This window comes from Sparus aurata, chromosome 11 (assembly GCF_900880675.1).
Source record: "Sparus aurata chromosome 11, fSpaAur1.1, whole genome shotgun sequence".
Lineage (NCBI taxonomy): Eukaryota > Metazoa > Chordata > Actinopteri > Spariformes > Sparidae > Sparus > Sparus aurata.
In genome coordinates this window covers 29,381,488-29,401,112 of record NC_044197.1, presented here as the reverse complement: position 1 = coordinate 29,401,112, position 19,625 = coordinate 29,381,488, and the positions used below count along the sequence as shown (strand labels likewise).

The 19,625-nt window shown below is 42.0% G+C and overlaps 1 protein-coding gene across 1 annotated transcript in view; it reads right to left on the bottom strand.

The window, feature by feature from the left end:
* Window positions 1-18,316: 18,316 nt before the first annotated feature.
* Window positions 18,317-19,625, bottom strand: part of LOC115591588 (putative protein TPRXL) — a 34,576-nt gene continuing 33,267 nt past the window's right edge. The window contains exons 2-3 of the mRNA XM_030433719.1: window positions 18,793-19,578; window positions 18,317-18,751 (exon numbers count right to left, since the gene is read on the bottom strand). Coding sequence (XP_030289579.1) covers window positions 18,317-18,751; window positions 18,793-19,578 — 1,221 coding nt within the window. The remainder of the gene's footprint in view (window positions 18,752-18,792; window positions 19,579-19,625) is intronic.

The window sequence follows — 19,625 nt, the reverse complement described above, 5'->3', positions numbered from 1 at the left end:
ACACTGAAAGGTTGAGGAGCACATGGGTCAAAATGTTAATTACAAATTGTCTCAGTTCAAAGAGAATAAAGAATGTAATTAATCCTGGATGGGAAGCATTCACATTAATGTACCTGAGTGGCCCACAAACAGTGTCTCACACATTTCTCAAGAGCATAATTAAAAAAGTTATTCACCCTGGATTAATGTTAAAGCCAGAGGTGAAAAAAATACTAAAACATGACATCATCTATGACTGCATCCAGGTTAGGCACAACCTTACATGATTATGTTGTGTTTGACATTAAAAGCAGAAGTGCGCCAGGAAGTGATAATACCAAATCAGAGAATCGAACATCTGTTGAGTTCCTCTAGATTTATAATAATTATAATACATTTCATCAAAATATCACTTTGTTGAGAATGTATTAGTACAACACATCCTCATACCTAGATGACAGAATTGTTTTTCTGCAAAGTTACACTACTTGTTATGTGACACCACCGTTGCTGATAACAATCTGAAGTGACTCAGCTTCTTATTACAACCCATAGGCTTTAGTAATTATTCCAGCTGAAAATGAGGTAGTATATGAAGTGTGAGAAGTCTGTATAAGGAGGAGGTTGGTGTCCGGTCAAGAATGTACAGAACTTTCATCCAGAACACCACTGTTCATGTCCAATTGAAACCGGAAGTCAGCATTAAGTTAATCTAACTTGCCAACATAGTGAAGCTACAAATCATAATTAGTGAACGTTTGTAACATAAAGTGGAAAAATGACAGGGATTTTAACCCAAATTGGGCGTTTTCCTAAACCTAACCAAGAAGTGTTCTTGCCTGAACCTAACCAAACTGAGTGTATCACTCTTGTGCTGCAGTGGTGATGTTGTTTTAGGAAGATGCTGACAATCGACCAATTCAGTTGTTTAGGTATGAGAACGTGCTGGTAGAAACATCTGCTGACTTCCTTCCCCACTCTCTGACGTATCAGCTGATACTTTCCCAGAAGTTATGGCAACAGGTGACCAAAGGGAACGCACCGTTAGCTTGACGAAACGTATAGATTTTTCTGGCTTTGATTATTGTGGGAAACATTTGAGATAATGTGAGTACAAAACTCAAAAAAACATACAAAAAGGTCAGGTTGTTTGTTCTCATGATAATGCACAGATGTTACATACAATTCTATAGATATATTAACTTAACCCTCCTAAGATCCTAAACATTTTGTTTTTCCTCTGATTGCCTCGAGGCCTTATGATATCCTCCACACTAGGCATTTGAACATATACAATTGCTGATAACAACTTTCATTGAATTTTGAGTGGTCTAATCAACTATGTAACACCTGTGGTTTTCCAGGTCAAAACTGACCTGGCATATGAAATGAATGGGTAATACTAGATTATGTTCATTCATTAGATGGAAAACATCCCCATGTACATCCACACATCTACGTCCACAACCACAAACACCCTCCCACCCTCTCACACACACACACACACACACACACACACACACACATATATATTCCCCCACGTGAACTACACATTTCAGACTGAAGAATTAGGTGTCATTTATGGGAACCTTTCTCTTTCTCACACTTATGTGCCCACCTGGGAGCCACACTCTCCAGACATAACAATGTATCATACCTGTTCAAAGGCCCCATATATACAGATTTACACATTTCAAACTAAACAATTAAGTGTTTCTTATGGGAATCAATCTCTTTCCTGTGCTTATGTGCCCATCCTTCCACGTGAACTACACTTTATAGAATAGACTATTTTCTCATAGACAACCTATATAAACCTTTATTTGTGCCTTGCTCTCATTTTACTCTGTGACCACAATTAGTAGGCATTTTACTGTCAGAGAGGCTTTGGACTGATTTTTTTAATCAGATAAAGAGGAGGATGAAGTTGAACCAGATATAGAGGAAGATGTGTCAGTAATGGAAAACAACATCCGTCCTGATTTTGAACCAGACCTTTATGAGACTGATCAGTCAAAAGATGAAGAGGCCCCAGAGTAAGAGGCACGAGAAGAAGTGGCACCTGAGGTGACATTCCAGTCCAAGGGTGGCAACTTGCTCTGGTATTCTTCCTCCCAGGATAGAGGAGGCAGAGCAAGAGTGGAAAACATTGTAAGGATGATGCCAGGGCCAACACGATACGTAATATCTCGTGTTGATGACATCAATTCCAGCTTCAAATTCTTTTTACCAGAGTCGATGGAGGAAATTATACTGGACATGACAAACCTGGAGGGCAAGCGTGTGTTTGGGGACACATGGAGAGCATTGGACCAGATAGACCTCCAAGCCTACAAGGGTCTGTTGATTCTGGCTGGCATGTAATGCATACGTGGTGTGGATGGCGATCGACCTGGTCTGGAATCTGGAATAGATGAAACCAGTTAGCGACTAATGTGCCTATGTTTGCAAGGCACACTCCAACCTGATTGTACAATGCCACTCCTGTGTGGCACACACACACACACACACACACACACACACACACACACACACAGATGATGTGGATTTTTTCCGATGTTCTGTGAATTTAGTCTCTGTTTTGATTATTATTACTAGTGCATTGCCCGCAGGAAGTCTATAGAAAAGTGGGAGGTTAAGTAGCTGTTTCATGGATGGCCAAATGAGGCTGTGTTTGAAGGTGGGACATTAGGGATATAATTTGCCATTTTTGACTACTTTTGATTTTACCATTATATTTCACCTTAAAAACTATTTACCTTGTCTTGTTTGGTGTCATTATTTTCAGCACAACCTCACATGTGTGACTGTACAGTTTTTTTTTTTCATTTTGACATACTGTATTAACACAATTGGACCTAAAATCACATAAAACATAAAATCAGAGTAGGAAAGTTTGATTTTTTACTGTGAGAACCACACATATGATTAACAAACCATTGTTATTACTTATAATGCAAATATAAATTGTGGTTTGCTAAATGTGTGCATAAGTGTTTGAAATTTACAAAGTTATATTGACTATTTACATTTAAATGCAGGCAATGCCTCAGGCTCAGGGCTCTCTCAGCTCCTCCCTGCCTGATCAACATTCAGCAGTCTCCTCATTGTTTTGACTCACAACACAAAAAAAAACGACTACACTACACACTAAACACACTACACCAAACACTACATAACACACTAACTATACACTCCAAATACGCGATATGTCACAAATCTCTCAACTCTCAAAACTCGCGATCTCTATTGCGGACACTTTCGTGACAAAAGCCCGTTTTAACTGTTTCTTCCCACACGAGACACAACGCAAACGTGGCGGCAATGTTCATGAAAAAGCGTGGCGGACATTATTTACCGTAAGTCCGGTTTTGGATGTGCCGTCGCATCCGTCGACTCAGGAGGTGGGCTGTGGGGGTGGGCTAGCAGCTAACGTTAGCTACACACGAACATCCACAGATTCCTATTCCAGTTTGTTGTCCTTGCATATCCGGATCTCCTTGGACCCGAACAGACTCGGTCCGGACTTTTTTAGTCTCATTAATCCACAACAGTCAGTTTAGATGCACAGAACGGAACCGAACTGCCAGCAAAATCCCGGTCCAGCTCGCGCCGCTGCAGGTGTAAATCCACTTGTTTCTTAAGGTGTGTCATGGAGTCGGGCTCTGCAGTGATTGGCTCTGGTGCGCACGTGGCTACGGTGTGCAGTGATTGGCTCTGGTGCTCACGTGGCTATGGTGGCTACGGTTGACAATGCTAGCGGAATTGGTAAAGCATTTATTAAATAATTTATTAACGGTATCATTGCAGTCCAAACAAATCCGACGTCTCACACCCTTAAACCACGGAGCAGCCATGTTGTAAGTCTCAGGTCAGTCTGATCCTGATCCGCAGAGATATTTGAGGAACACACACACACACAGACAGACACACACAGACAGACAGAGATTCCTTGCTTTTATAGAGACATAATTTTCAGTGTCTATTCTTTGTATATTCGCCGCAGTTATGCATGTTTACAGCTAGATGGAAACATTGTTTACATCATTAAAAGGTGTTAAATAATATTTGGTGATGATTGTGTTTGAATTACGTTTTTTGTGGGAATGTAAGAGCAGTTAAACCAGACCGGTCAAATTTGACCGTGAACACCAAAGTAAGGGGGGAGAAACGAACATAATACAAGGGTTAAAGTTCATGATAAGTCAACATTGAATGTGGCTTCATATGCACCGGGCATGAACAGCAGTCTCCTGAGTGAGAGTCCTGTGTTTGTCCCGCCCCATCGCTCTACGCGGTCACTCTTACTACATCATCTGATTGGCTCCTTCACTCAGGCAGTCGGCCACATTTTTGGGGAGGACAGCCTTGTTAGTATGCAGGTTTGCAGTCCAGTGTCAGTCCAAACATGCACAATGTAACAGTGTGGGAAATCATATTGAAACAGCTTTGAAAACTGTTTGAACAGATATTAGAAAGATAGCGGCATCTATGGATGATGACTTTCATCTTGAGGCTATATTTACACAGCTTTTCGGCACAGAGTATTGGATCATCCTCTCAATATATTTTCTTTTTGCCCGTTCTTTCATCGCGGGGCACTTTAACAGCCTTCACTCTAGAACACCAAGACTCTCTAATGCATTGCTGCTCACTTCCTGATCTGCACGACTATGAATTTAGCTTTAAAAATGTGGGGGTTCCATAGTTTGTCTGAGCTCTTACATCCGAGTGACCTTTTTTTTCTTTTCATTTCATAAAAGGAAATCGTTCCCTCCCATATCCTCCATGGGAAATGCCCTGGAGACTGTCAGTGCTCACAATGTGGGTCTCCCGTACAAGGTCAGTGATGGTGCTCCGAAAGGTGTCTCCATTCCAGTTGTAGCTAGGATACATACATAGATCACACGTTCAGACTGTCGACTCCAGACACGCTTATATCTAATATACTATATCATATCTAATCACCCTTGAAGAAACATGCAGTCGTTCCAGAAAGAAAGCCCTGCCTTACAGCTGTATGGTGTAGCTGAAAGGGAGCTAATTTTTGGTGACCTTCAAAGATGCAGCTTCCCAGCGTAGAAGCATAATGACTGTAATTATTACAAGGCAAGACATCATTGCAAAATGACTAATGTGACCATTAGAGCTAACAGCGCGTACAGTGCTCTTCAAGGCAAGCCTACGCAGACGTCAGAGTCTCACAATGCAGCAAAACAGCTAATTAATGCAGAGCAGAGTAAATGAGTACACAAGAACCAGCTTCATCCAGGCCAGCGTTAATTGAAAGGGTTCTCATTTTGCGTGCCGGCCCTCTCAAGGTGACGGAGCATGTTGCGGTTAGATTAAATATTTATTGAGGGGTGTCATTACATTGCCATTATCATTTAGATCAGTTCATTAAACAACAAGATACACCAATGATGAGACAATTAGGGTTGTTAAATAAAACAGGATGAAAATAGATAAAAAATAAGACTGCTGCAACGGAACGCACGCGCCCTCAGTGCAGATGTGTGTTATGTACACAAACATGAACACATTCTGCTCTACAGTAGTTTGTGGTTATACTTGGAAAGCAATGACTTTGATAATCATTAACTGGTGCTGGGAAGTCTAGGCAACGCAATAAATTGCACACTCGGAGAATTATGGCAGAAATTATAGGTACAACACGTACAATGCTTGTGCAACAGGCTGAGGCTTTGACAATGTGCTCTTGCTGACACACTGGGTTTGCACACTGTGTGACTCACGTATGGTTTTATACAATATTTACAAATAATTTCAACCTTGCACATTGCTGTTTATGATTACCTGGTGACACATGGATGTTGGTGCTTATAGAATTTAAATTTATCCGACAGCATCAGATTCACAGCAACGACTATATATATATATATATATATATATATATATATATATATATATATATATATATATATATACATATATATATATTGCTTTTCTCGTCTTAGCAACCATTCAAAGCACTTTAAAGCACAAGCCAGCTTTCACCCATTCACACTCTGGTGGCACAGGTTAGAATGCAAGGTGACACCTGCTCATCAGGAGAAAATACCCATTTATACACTCTCACACACTGATGCAAGAAGAGCCAAAGGGAGTAATTTGGGTTTCCATATATTGCCCAAAGACACATGAAGTGTGAGTGCAGGAATGAACCTGAAACCCTCCAACTAGTGGACGACTGCTACACCACCTGAGCCGCAGCAGTCCGACATATTCCGAAAATATGTTTGAGTTGTTTTTTTCTTCTGATGAATAACAACACATTTGAGACTTCAGCTGCTATCACTACAGCTCTCAGATCTACATCGTATTTCCTTAATACTGTGAAACCCAGATGGCCCAGCCCGTGCTTGGCTGCGTATTCTGGGAAATATAGAAGACTTCTCCTGTTCCCAGCAGGTAAGCCAGGTAAAAAGAAAAGCAGGCACACCAGAGATGTAAACCTTTATCATCTTTATCTGACCCACATCTGAAGAATCTTTTCAAAAAATATACATAGATTATAAAGACTGAGACTTTGAGGGTAAGCTCTGCACGACGCACTCTGTTTCCCCGATGTATGACTCACGTACGTTCAATGCAATGTTTACAAATTCGTTTAACCTTGAAAAAATGCTGTGGTATTCTCTTCATGACTACCCTGGTGACACAGGGATGACACGCTTATAGAATTCAAATGCATTTGACAGCATCAGATTTATGGCGGTGACTCATCTATGTCAATTCAAATCCAAAGAGTCATTGAGGGCTTTAGCTTCTTAATAACATGTATATTTATAATATACATGTTATTCTCACTGCATAGCTCCAACATGTTTTAAAAAATAACAAATAAAACAATGAATCTTTTCATTAAAAGTATGCATGTAATTAGTAACCTTCTGGCGTTGGTGTCCGTCAGTATCAATCAGGCTACACTAACATTAGCCTGAATAGATCAGAACATGATTCAAAAAGTGTTGGGGTTGGAGTGGTTGATTTCTTCTTATTAATAAACAAGATGTCTGGGACTTTGACTGCTCTCACATCCTTTACCCACAGTGCATAATACATTCCTACCCATCGTAAGACCCACATGGCCCAGCCTGTTCTTTGTGGTTATTCAAACGTATCCTGGGAAATATAGGAGATTTCTCATGTTCACCGCAGGTGAGCCAGGTCGAAAGCAAAGTAGGCACACCACAGAAGTATGTATTTTTTATCATAACCAAGAATTCCCTTAGAAGAGGTAAACACTTGACATAGTGTTGCCTGCATGCTATAGAATTCCATTGTTGTACAAAGTCTCAAACATCTGAAAAGAGTAATAAAGTGAAAAGCAACATATCCTTTATGGTTGAAGTTTTTCCTTAAGTTGTTAATAATGAAAAAGATCAAATGTCAGCCTTATCCTGCAAACAAACAGTAACTCCACATCACACATTGATGAATTTTAGTGCTGTGAAAACATTTGAGCGCGGTATTTCTTGTAAAGCAACACATACAATAGATACTCCTTTCTCGCTGAATGCCTCTGGCTCACTGGTGGATGTCATGTTCCCTGCGCGCTTGTGTGTTTGATCTCTCGCAGTTATAAATGAAAAGGTGGCATTCACTGGCAGATTAAGCAGTGAAGGATTTCTTCTGCGAGAGCTCGAGCTGGCTGGTGAATGCAACCCCCCAAAAAATTGCAATGATCTACGGATGTGCGCCTTAGAAGAAGAGACTGAGAGATGCTCTCCGCTGTGTGTGACAAGTGCTTAATGTGAATGATAGCTTAGCCATGTCCAATGGATCTCCAGCAAGGGCCCTATTTTTAGAAAAGTACTTCTAAATGTCCACCAGCTTGATGTACATCTCCTACGGAGTGTGAGGGAACGGAGCACTTTATCTTGATAAGTGCAGCAGTTCGATGGAAGCTGCAAAATGTAACGCACACGCACGTCTGTTTGGCACAGGTAAAATATATGAGATCTTACAGATGTCTCACAATTAGAATGATGCCTGAGCAGTATACAGGATTATTTATTAGCAAAGAAAGCGAGAGCTGCTGTAGAACATGTGTCACACAGAGGTTTGTGATAACTTTTCAGGTCTGACTTTTATTTCTTTTTGTGTTAGACACCAGTTCAATTCTGCTAGTAACGTATTTGTTATCATTATTATCATTATTTTGACATCTATTGAAGCTGCCCCTGTTAGATTAATTTATGTGTCTGTTTGTATAATGTATTCCAGCCTGTCCTCATCATAAAAATGTCCACATGAGAACATCTTATTACTACTCATAATCTGAAAATTGAAAACATCTGGAAACATGTAGGACATCTTCCACCAGGACTCAGTTTCCTATTTAAGTTGAGGTGCTTGAGAGTTTGTACAGAAAGTGATGACATTTTTGCCCCATCTTTGCTTTAGAATTTAATAATCAGAATCTTTTCCATAAAGTGAGGCCATTTCGGTCAGCCCTCACTTCTTCCGTTTGGAGTTTGAGCTACGAGAGCGAGGACATTATGGCATGCGGATGTATTAGGAGGTGAGAGGAGGCTGCTGCTCGCTGACTTTTTGAGTCAGGTAGGTGAGCAAGGTAATTTTTGAAAGTGAGGACATTTTAGTCACTTCTTACTTTTGCAGAATACTGTTTGGAGGTGGAGACATGGTTTTTAGATGTTGTCCTAGTTAAGGTTGGAGTTAAGGATCACAGAATACATTACCTCAGCGCTTCCAGCTTCAAAAGCATCCGCGTCTCCTTCAAACAACAAACGACTTATCCAAGGTCAGTTGAACCAGGCCCAATGTCACATTATGATTATTCTAGTGAATGTGAAATTTGCAGCAACACAACTTTGCATAACGACCGCAGTCCAGGGCCGATTTCTGAGCAACGGCACAAAATAAGCATCAGAGATTCATACGTTGTAATTATTTAGCATCCGAACTCCGTGAAAACACTCCGGCCTCTGAATCCGAAAGCGCGGATTAAGACCATGCTGGAAAAAAATATTCCGAAATTACAGAAGGCTTAATAACTTTTAGTCACAGATGTTCCAATGAGAAAAAAGAAAAGCACACACGTTAGAAAAAGGGAACAAATTATTCGCCTGACTGTTTCTATTTGGACAGATTGGGGCGTTTATGAGCATATCCAAGGTGATATTGTAGTTTTACATAACACCAGGCATGATTTGTTTTCATTCTAATCACCCCATTACAGTGAGTGACCCACAATGAGTGAGCAAACAATAAGCTAAAATGAACACTGTACACATGAGTAACTATATTTTTTGTTGTGTGAAGGTCACAACTTAAAAAAAAAAAAACCTTAAAAAAAAACAAAACAAAACATAACAGCTTCCCAAAAAGCTTTTTTAAGGTCACAGTAAAGTGGAGAAGGTGATCTTGACACTTTTTACACATTCTTCAAAAGCTGCGAGCTCAGAGGGAGACTAGATATCATTTGTTCAGAGTGAGAAGTGCTCAGAAGTGTTTCTCGGCGAAGGATGGCGAGCAGGGAGTCTACGGCGCTCCGGCCAGTCTCCTTCTGATTTAGATATGTGGTCATTGGAGGCTTCTCTGACCCAAATGGGTTTCCAGAGGCATTCTGGGCGTGAAGATGTAAGCCCGACCAGGTAAAGAGGAGCTGTAATTGGAGTAACTTTAACAAGGCTGTTACTTTGCCATAAATCATGACAAGTGAAAGTCCTGTGCCCTCTATTCAGTGCCCTGAAATAGTGCTGGAGGAAAAATTAACTGTGCTCTGCTAGAACCGTCCTCTTCAATCCAGTGGGGGTTTATTGGATTTCGTCCTGCTGGTTGAACAGTGTAGTGTGTGCTTTGTAGTAACGCTGCGAGGCTCTGTGGTTAAACCCTCACTTTTCATTTATAAAAGAAAAACAGGAACAAGATTTAAAGAAAAAGTTGGGCAGGCTCGACAATCTTTTGTATTTCATTTTGCATATACTCATTTAATGGAAACGTTGCCTCCAGTTGGTTCTGACTGATGGCACTTAACTGACGTCTGACTTAGACATCTGTAAATTGTATTTCCGGCTGAGTGCTTAAATAAAAAATGCAAGGTGCCGACCAGCACATCAGGAGCAGTTTGGGGTTTGACATGCAGACCGGGGGAATCAAACCAGCGGCCTTCCAATAACAAGACACTGGCTCTGAGCCACAGCAGCAGATGCTATAGGTGAACAATGGTGTGGCCGTCAGTGTGGGGAAAAAAGGGTTAAATTGAAAGTCAGGAATCATGACACCCCTACCTTTAACTGGTATCAGACTTTCTTACATGATTTATTGTCATGTTAATGTCATAGCTGTGGTTCATGCCACAGTCTTGCCCCAGAATATGGATATTCAGATTTCTTAAACTGTAGGTCTCTGCAACCAAGAGATGATGTTCACATGAATAAACAGAACAGAGATGGATACTTCACATAAAGACTCTCACTCTGTCTGTTCTGACAATGATTATTTATTCATATCTGAACAGCAGCGATGATCGCAGGGTGTCAGGCCATAGAGGGTGTCAAAAGAGACTGGAAAAATGTGATGACATGCAGGGACCCTGTACAGTATCGACGCCACAGTAAGATGAGGTGCGACGGGATGCCAACACGGCCTCGCCTGCAATTTGCTGCAGTAAAAGCTCCTCTAGTCTGAAGAGGAGTCAGAAGAGCGAGCTTGTCTGCCGTGTGATCCATCTTCTAGAAATTATGAATGAACCTTTGGCATGAATCTTTTAGTGTGAGGCTGAGAAAACAATGTGTACCAATGAAAACATGTGCTGAAAAAAATTAAAGAAACATAAAGAAAAAGGCAGAAAGACAGCGGAGAGAAAAGCGGCAGTAATGACTGAGCTGCACATCTCGTGTTAAGTGAAGTGTTATATTAAATCTTAATAATGATAATAAAATGATGGGGTGTGATACTGTAATTGATAAGTTTGGGGTGAGGGATCGAGCTGGAAGTGGAAGTGCAGAGTTTCAGTTTACTTAATAAATACCCTTTTAACTAAAGTACTCCTATTAGCATCACTCAGAGCGTCATCCTCACGCTGGGCTAAAAAGCATCTGCAAATAAAATTTGGAATGCCTGATAATTATGACCTTTTCATGATGGAGTCACTTGCCAGACCGAGACATTTGTGCCCCAAGAGCCTCATTTACCGAAGCATATTCAAACTGATCCCGGTTTATGTATAAACACAATTCTGGAAATGCAGGAATCCATGGAAAGCTAATTATTTGTGAACTTTGAAGCCATGCATCAAACACAGGAAGTAGCTGGGAATTTCTAACTTTTGTGCTGCCAGAGCTCAGGTTTGTTTATCACCTCAATACCATCTGCACTAATTACTACAGGCACTGACTACCATTCTGTACACAGTCATATTTTCATTCTTTGCAGAAACTTTTGCGCACACACGTTGCTGTATGCTACACAACGAGGCTGAGGAATGCAGCCTTCCTACCAACAGTGGAATGACACAGCTCTGTGAGAACTAATGCAGAGTGACTACCTCATTCACACTCCATTAGACTGATTATGAAATGTAATGGGGTTGATGATGAAATTAGTTCCATGAAGATGTAATAATTGTAATCACAGAGGCTTATTAATTAATTGGTTAAACAAGGACGCTTGGAAACTGCTCAGTCATGGTGTGTCAAACAGTTCAGCGTTTCTGTTTTCGTGAGAGGAAATAATGAAAAATGAATGTGAATCAGCCCCAAGCAGGTGCTGGTACACAAGTTCATACATAATACATGAATTAAGCCAGGTGGACGCACATGTAGGCAAAGTTTAGTGTATGTTCATGTTGGAAAAGAGAAGCAGTCTCACTACCAAATCAGGACATATGGCAGCTTGGTTAGACTTTCAAAATAAAGCTCACTTCACATATTTTGACATATTATGATTTTAGGACTGTTAATAGCGTTGTTACATTGTCGCAGGTTAGTTTTGTTCAGGCACCAAAAGCACTTGGCTAGGTTTAGAAAAAGAACAAACTTTGGGTTAAAATAACTCAGTTCAGTCCAGATATAATCACATGACTTACATTACATAGAATAGTATATTTGTAATCCTATGTCTGTGTAATAGAGAGTAGTTTGGTTCCATAGTCTTTTTCCTTTTTCACACCTGCACATTTGCATACGAACGTATTCTTTCAGTGATGTCCTCAATAGTGATGCTCAATATAGGGAAACATGGGAACTTTGAGGTTAATGTGACTATACTTGCAGCACCCTCGTCAGCTCATAGTTATCATACTTATAACCCCCCTACTGCACCTGACATATCAGAAAACGTTCTCATTCTTCACTGACTATTCAAAGTGCTGTAGATGCACTAATTGTTAATCAGTATATCTTTTTTTTTCTTCTTTTTAATTAAAAATTCATTATCCTCCATTGCTACAGAGAAGCCAGTCAAAGGCACACATTAGAACTGTACCATATATATAAAATGTTTGATTACTGCAAAACGGAATAAGACCATTCACCATTGTGTTGAATTCATTTAAAGTGTACCATAGACAATATTACTTACTGAGCCACGGTTAGAGGGATACATCTTCTTAATCGATACTTTGTCCTAATGAGGGTTCAAGCAGTGGTGGACTCAGGTTGTTTGAGGGGCCGGGGCATTAGCTGTATGTGGTGGGAAAACCAGTGTGTTTTGTCCACTGGAAGGAGGAGCACCCTAGAGGGCACTACACCATGTTTCTACCTACCATAAGAGCATCCACGATAGCACTCATGCAGTGTTTTTCAAATACGGGGGGCACTATGGCCATTGCCAGTTGAAATTAATTAAATATTTATTTCTGGGAGCCTGAAATCCCAAACTAACCTGTCCAATGTTATTTTATAGAAATCAACAACAAAAATAACAGGTCATTTTTAGTGTCTTTTTTTTTAAATAATAAGGCATCTAGTGACATATTTACAATGTCGGCTATGTTATTTCTATATTATTTTGCTAAAGTGTTCATCAGTTCCCCTGAACTCAATTTGTGGAAAGTTGAGCAGTTCACAGTATGTTGATACAAATAGCAGGCAGTGAATCCTCCACCCCCTGAGCCTGCCTGCAGACCATAAAGCTGCATCTGTAGACCGGTTTAATGAGCCATCATGTGTCGCAAGATGAGGGCCTTATCTCAGGAGCAATAAAAAAAAAATTCTTCTCATAGAGCTCCTCTCTTCCCGAGCCGAACCTTTGAAATGCTAAGACCTTTCTTTTCCTCATCTTATTATTTCCTCTAAGGTCACAACGAGTGTAGTCTTCACCAGAAAGAATGCTCTATAATTGCAATCATGATTTCACAACAACTTACAGTACCCCTATAATTTTTGCCCTTTCAAAGAGAATAAGACACATTATAGATATTCAGCAGTAGAGTTCCCCCCGGCTCCCAGGCTGGAAAAAATAATTAGAAACGCAGTGGGAGGTAGCACCTAATACAGCAATTACCTTATCCAATACCTTGATTATCACTGAAAGGTTCCTGCAGGTCCAGAGAGAGCACTGCAGCTCAGAGCTGCTTCAATGTGCTATCTTATGACTTCTTTGATTTAGGCACTGGTACCAAGCGTATATATAAAAAAAGACCATTACTGATTAAAAAAGTAAATTTTAATCATACAGTTGATCTCCAGTGTTTGTCTATTGGTTTTAAAACTTAAAAATGAGCATACACCTTGAGAAATGATGCTCTCTTGTTAAGATGAAGCTAAAATCCTTGCTACAGAGAATCTAGAATCTGTGTTCTTTCAGAAAAGGGAATCTTTGATTTGGAATAAAAAATGCCATAAAATAAAACTTTCAACTTCAACGTTGTCCTAATAATCCAGGAGGCCTTTTTCTTCTCCTCAAGTTATATTTTTGTGCTTTTTACTTTTTCACTTTCTCGTACTTTTTATCTTTCAAAGTGTCTTGACACATCCACTGAAATACCTTGGGGAGCCGTAGAAAATGGCCCATCTTCTCCAATTAGAATTAATGATTTACTTTTCGCAGATGTCAATCACAAAACAGCCTTGAAGCATACGGACGCTACTGTCACTAACTCCTTTGTGGTTTGGTGCGATATTGACCCTTTGTAATCAATAAATAAATGCATTTAATGATCGGTCCCGCCTGTGGAACAACCTCCTTCTAGGATCTGTGCCTTTTACTCACTCAGACTGGGCAACAAATATATTGTCACGTATTATCTAGCAAAGGGCAGAAATGATAGGGTAAGTTGTTGTGAAATTTCGCATGCAATTACAGAGCGTTCCTTGTGGTGAAGTCCAGGTGTTTGCAGTCACGCTCCCTGGTTTTATCACCGACATTATTAAACAGACGTTAAGAAGTTAAGGTTTATGACACATTTCACTCAAGGTGAATGTTGGAGGATCAAAAGCCACACTGTGATGGCAGAATTTTCACAGATCATTATTGCTCGATAGAGAAATCAGCCCCTCTTAGTTATAGTGATATTTCATTGCATGTCTGTCAACGATTTAGATTTTTTTTTCTCCCTTGTATCAAACAACAATCATTCAAAAGTAATATAAAGTTCATGTTTGTGAGGGTAAATACAATACACATGCTTCTACACAACTCATTTTAACTGCTTTGTTTAGTACTCCCTTAAGCCATAGTGGATCCTCCGTATTTGCTCTTTATGCGGAAATAAAATGAAACTAAGACTGCACTTGAGATCAATACAGCCGTGTGTTTGCCTGACAGACGAGATAGCACCATTAAGTCCCGAAGTTCTCCGAATAACTTCCACATGCCTCCAGTCTTAACAGGCACTTCTGGCAGTCAGCGGATATCACACAAGTAGGCACTTGACTGCTTGAAAATGCCACAGTGGGGCAGGGTAAGTGTTCGGGCTGCTTGCTCCTCCACTGGACAAAACATGACACACATCACACAGTCACTTTCATTAACTTTGTCGTAGTGAAGGGGTGATGGAGGACACAATGGAGAATTTAACCAAGTTGGATGTGTTTGTTAGGGCTTTTTTCCTTGGAGTGGATCCTGGTGAACAGTGCATTCTCCCACTCAACGTTCTCAGTTTGGCTGGTCTGACTGACTTTCTGTAACTTTTTAGTAATGGCATAAACTTTTGACCAGGAGCCTCATTATAAAGATGTTGGTACAACAGAGACATGTTTCCTTACTAAATGTAATGAAAATCTATGTGGATAGGAGAACAGCTTGCTACTACAGAACTGTCCTAACTGAGGAATATCCTGAGTTAGGTAGCTTATGTTGGCATAGCCTAAATATAACTGTTGTTTGGTTTGTAGGCTATATTAATGACTATGAAGAGAGGAACAACATGAGCACACACAATATATATATGGTGAAAAGCCTTCAAACTCCCCTCCAGTTAGTAATCAAGTCTAGTTGCCTGTGATACAGCACTTAAAATTACCAAGACCCGGTTGACTGAGAACCTTCATCATATGATGAAAATGTTACTCAAACCGTATTAGTTGGAGAAGCTCTCACTGATACTGACACTGCGGTGTGTTCCATGTACCTTAGAAGTTAGAAGTCAGACCCAAATGACCAATTTCCAGTGCAAGAAGTGAGAAAACCAGTTGTTGTCAGGTCAGCCACTCTTGTGCCTACAAACACTGAAGCAAAAGGTCCACAGATGGAGCATGGATAGTACTCTGTTTAAAACTGACTCAATGAGACGAATGCGACAGAACTGCTCATAATAATACATTCTACAGCTTTCAAAGCTGTTGATGCATGGAGCAGCCATCTTGGATTTTGAGATTGAAGTTGGTGAAGTGTGTCCAACTTTCTGAGTCACAAATCGAACTTCAGGATCCTTTCTTGTCAAAATGCCGACTTGGAGAAGCTAACACTGATGTTAGCCTGTTGGAGAAGCAAACATAAATGTTGGTCTGTTTAAGAAGCTAACTCTGGCATAAGCCTGCTATCTCTAAATTCCCAGTACCGTGTAGGCTGTCCATGGATATAACCAGTGGTTAAATTGGCTTTTGTAAGGAGGGGGAGCCCTTCTTCACTCAGCGGCAATTATCTCTCAAAATATTCTTTTCTTTTTACCTTGCACCATCAGCGTAATACATATTTTATCATCTTATGGCCTTCTTGATTATATCTCACATTCACATATTGGTAACTTATTAAGCCTACATTTCACAATCAATCTACAAAACGTATTCACAATATACATAATCAATTCATATATTAGCAACATTTATTTCCATCTCATCAATACACATCAATTATTTGCATTGTTTACACCTCACCATCAATTCATATAGTTATTTACATCTCACACATACATCATAAAACATCAAACCACATATCAGCAGACAATTTAATTCATCACTTTCCAAATTGGATTCAGTTCAAGTTTCTGCCCCTCCTGTCTCTTCCTACATCCTGTATGGTCTGCCGACCTCCGCGTCATAACCCACTTCTTTACATGTTTTTCTGGGTTCCACATTTCTAATGGTGGACCCACTAGGTTTATAAACATCAAGCAGGACAGATTGTGAATTTTAAGCTGATTCCGAACAGGTGAAATTATAGTGTTCATAAGAGAAAATCCTCTTTCACATTCTGCTGTGCTTACAGCCAGTGTATCTGCTACTTGTTTTAGTTTGACCAGTCCTCCTCTGAGTGGCATGGTTTCATTTTCCTTAAAGTCTCTGAAATCTTGTTTTACAGTGGAGTGATTTACCCTCAGAGGATTGCATAGCTGTCTTAATTCCAGTTCTCCGAAGAGCACGGGTACAGGAGTAGGCCAGGTTTCAGGTTTCAGGACATTAAGTTGTTCATAAAGTTCTATTTCCTCCTCTGTGGCCATCCTGGACAAGCATACTGTTACTCAAAGCATCAAAGAATTTCTGGGGTGGAATCATTGTTTGTCTCCCACCTGTTCTCACTGTCACCCCTTTGAATACATCCTCCTCAACAGCCTGACAAGCAAGTTCATAGTGTGGCCCATTTGTCTCCTTCATTGCTGAAAAAATGTCAGCCTGTCTTTTAATTTTTTTCATAGCTTCTGACAAACGGATATCCCTGTTTTGTAATGCTTCAGACAAGTCTTTGAGCTCCTCTAGGGCATCAAACATAAGTCCCAGATTTTTAATGAAGTCTGCAGAGGACAGTTTTTCTCCTAGCCCTTCATACATGCACCTCTCTGAAGAGGTTCTAGCCACATCTTGACTAGCACTTATGAAGTGCTTATGCAGAGCACTACATGTTCCACACAGCCTCAACAGTTCGGTAGGAGGAGGCTACCCACCTTACATTTAAAACGCAACCTATCTTGCGCAACTGTGTTCCCACTGATTCTGCAGCTTTGTCTAGTTCTCTAAGGTTCTTTGGAGATTGGCTGTAGAGACTATGCAGTTTGTCTAGGAAACTTCTAAAGTGATTAGTCTCAGTACAGCACTTTACTGCATCACCAACTGCAAGTTCCAGCCTGTGATTGAGACAGTGCCAGCCAACAATGTCAGGGTATTTCACTTTTAGCTTTGCATACACCCCTGCCTTTCTACCCAGCATCACTGATGCCCCATCTGAACAGAACCCAAGGAAGCATTCCTTTAGAAAGTCATTGTCTAATCCATTGTCCATGAGGCAGTTGAGCAATGCATCAGTTATGCCATCTGCTGTAGTCTGCTCCAGCTCAATGACATTTAAGAAAAAGGTAAGTGGATCTGAATTTTGCACAGCTGCTCGCATATATACAACCAAACAAGATTTTTTGCTAACTGTAGTGCTTTCATCAATCAGAATAGACACCTTGGGCCTCATACACCTGATACTCGCCATCAGGGTTTTTTTCATGTCTTCTGCAATGAAATGTACAATATCTGTGCACAAAACATTGGTATGCAGGACTCTTCCCATGTTGAGTCCATTGATTCTTTGCAAATCTATAAGGCCAGGGTGATCTGAGAATGGTCTATTATTTTTGGCAATGTGATATGCCGTTCTGAAGACTCTTTCTGTGGTGCTCAGTTGTTCTTGTTGTGCTCTAAGAAAGCTGGTATCTAATGGACTCTCAGCTTTTGTCTGACAAATTGACTCTGCCAGTTTGTGACTGTGTGATGTTTTGTGGTCATGTAGTTTTTTTCTTAGCGATTTCATTTTTTTTTCCTTTGTGTTGCCATAAGGAGTGACTTTGGCATTTTGCCATTCTGAGGAAAATGAATGTTTGTTGGAACCTGACCTTAAAACCCCTGGTGAACCTGCATCTCTACATACCTCACATCCTAGAGCTTGATTTGAAGCAAATATGAAAGGGAATTTGGTTTTGAAATGTTCATATTGTCCCAAAGTCCAGCATATTGGCAGATTGTTGCTGCTGCTGCTGCTGCTGCTGCTGCTGGGGGCTGGGGCTAGTCCTGTACTGCTGCTGGGGGCTGGGGCTAGTCCTGGGCTGCTGCTGGGGGCTGGGGCTAGTCCTGTGCTGCTGCTGGGGGCTGGGGCTAGTCCTGGGCTGCTGCTGGGGGCTGGGGCTAGTCTTGGGCTGCTGCTGGGGGCTGGGGCTAGTCCTGTGCTGCTGCTGGGGGCTGGGGCTAGTCCTGGGCTGCTGCTGGGGGCTGGGGCTAGTCCTGGGCTGCTGCTGGGGGCTGGGGCTAAGCCTGGGCTGCTGCTGCTGCTGCTGCTGCTGAAGGCTGGGGCTAAGCCTGGGTGGCTGCTGCTGCTGCTGCTGCTGCTGGGGGCTGGGGCTAAGCCTGGGTTGCTGCTGCTGCTGCTGCTAAAGGCTGGGGCTATGCCTGGGCTGCTGCTGAAGGCTGGGGCTAAGCCTGGGCTGCTGCTGCTGCTGCTGCTGCTGCTGGGGGCTGGGGCTAAGCCTGGGCTGTTGCTGCTGAAGGCTGGGGCTAAGCCTGGGCTGCTGCTGCTGCTGCTGCTGAAGGCTGGGGCTAAGCCTGGGCTGCTGCTGCTGCTGGGGGCTGGGGCTAAGCCTGGGCTGCTGCTGCTGAAGGCTGGGGCTAAGCCTGGGCTGCTGCTGCTGCTGCTGCTGGGGGCTGGGGCTAGCCCTGGGCTGCTGATGCTGCTGCTGAAGGCTGGGGCTATACCTGGGCTGCTGCTGAAGGCTGGGGCTATGCCTGGGCTGCTGCTGAAGGCTGGGGCTATGCCTGGGCTGCTGCTGAAGGCTGGGGCTAAGCCTGGGCTGCTGATGCTGCTGCTGCTGGGGGCTGGGGCTAAGCCTGGGCTGCTGATGCTGCTGCTGCTGGGGGCTGGGGCTAAGCCTGGGCTGCTGATGCTGCTGCTGAAGGCTGGGGCTAAGCCTGGGCTGCTGCTGCTGCTGCTGCTGCTGGGGCTGGGGCTAAGCCTGGGCTGCTGATGCTGCTGCTGAAGGCTGGGGCTATACCTGGGCTGCTGCTGAAGGCTGGGGCTATGCCTGGGCTGCTGCTGAAGGCTGGGGCTATGCCTGGGCTGCTGCTGAAGGCTGGGGCTAAGCCTGGGCTGCTGCTGCTGCTGCTGGGGGCTGGGGCTAAGCCTGGGCTGCTGTTGCTGCTGCTGCTGCTGCTGCTGCTGGGGGCTGGGGCTAAGCCTCGGCTGCTGCTCCTGACTGTACTACTGTTGAATTCATAAAATATCATGATTACTAATTCTAAACATGG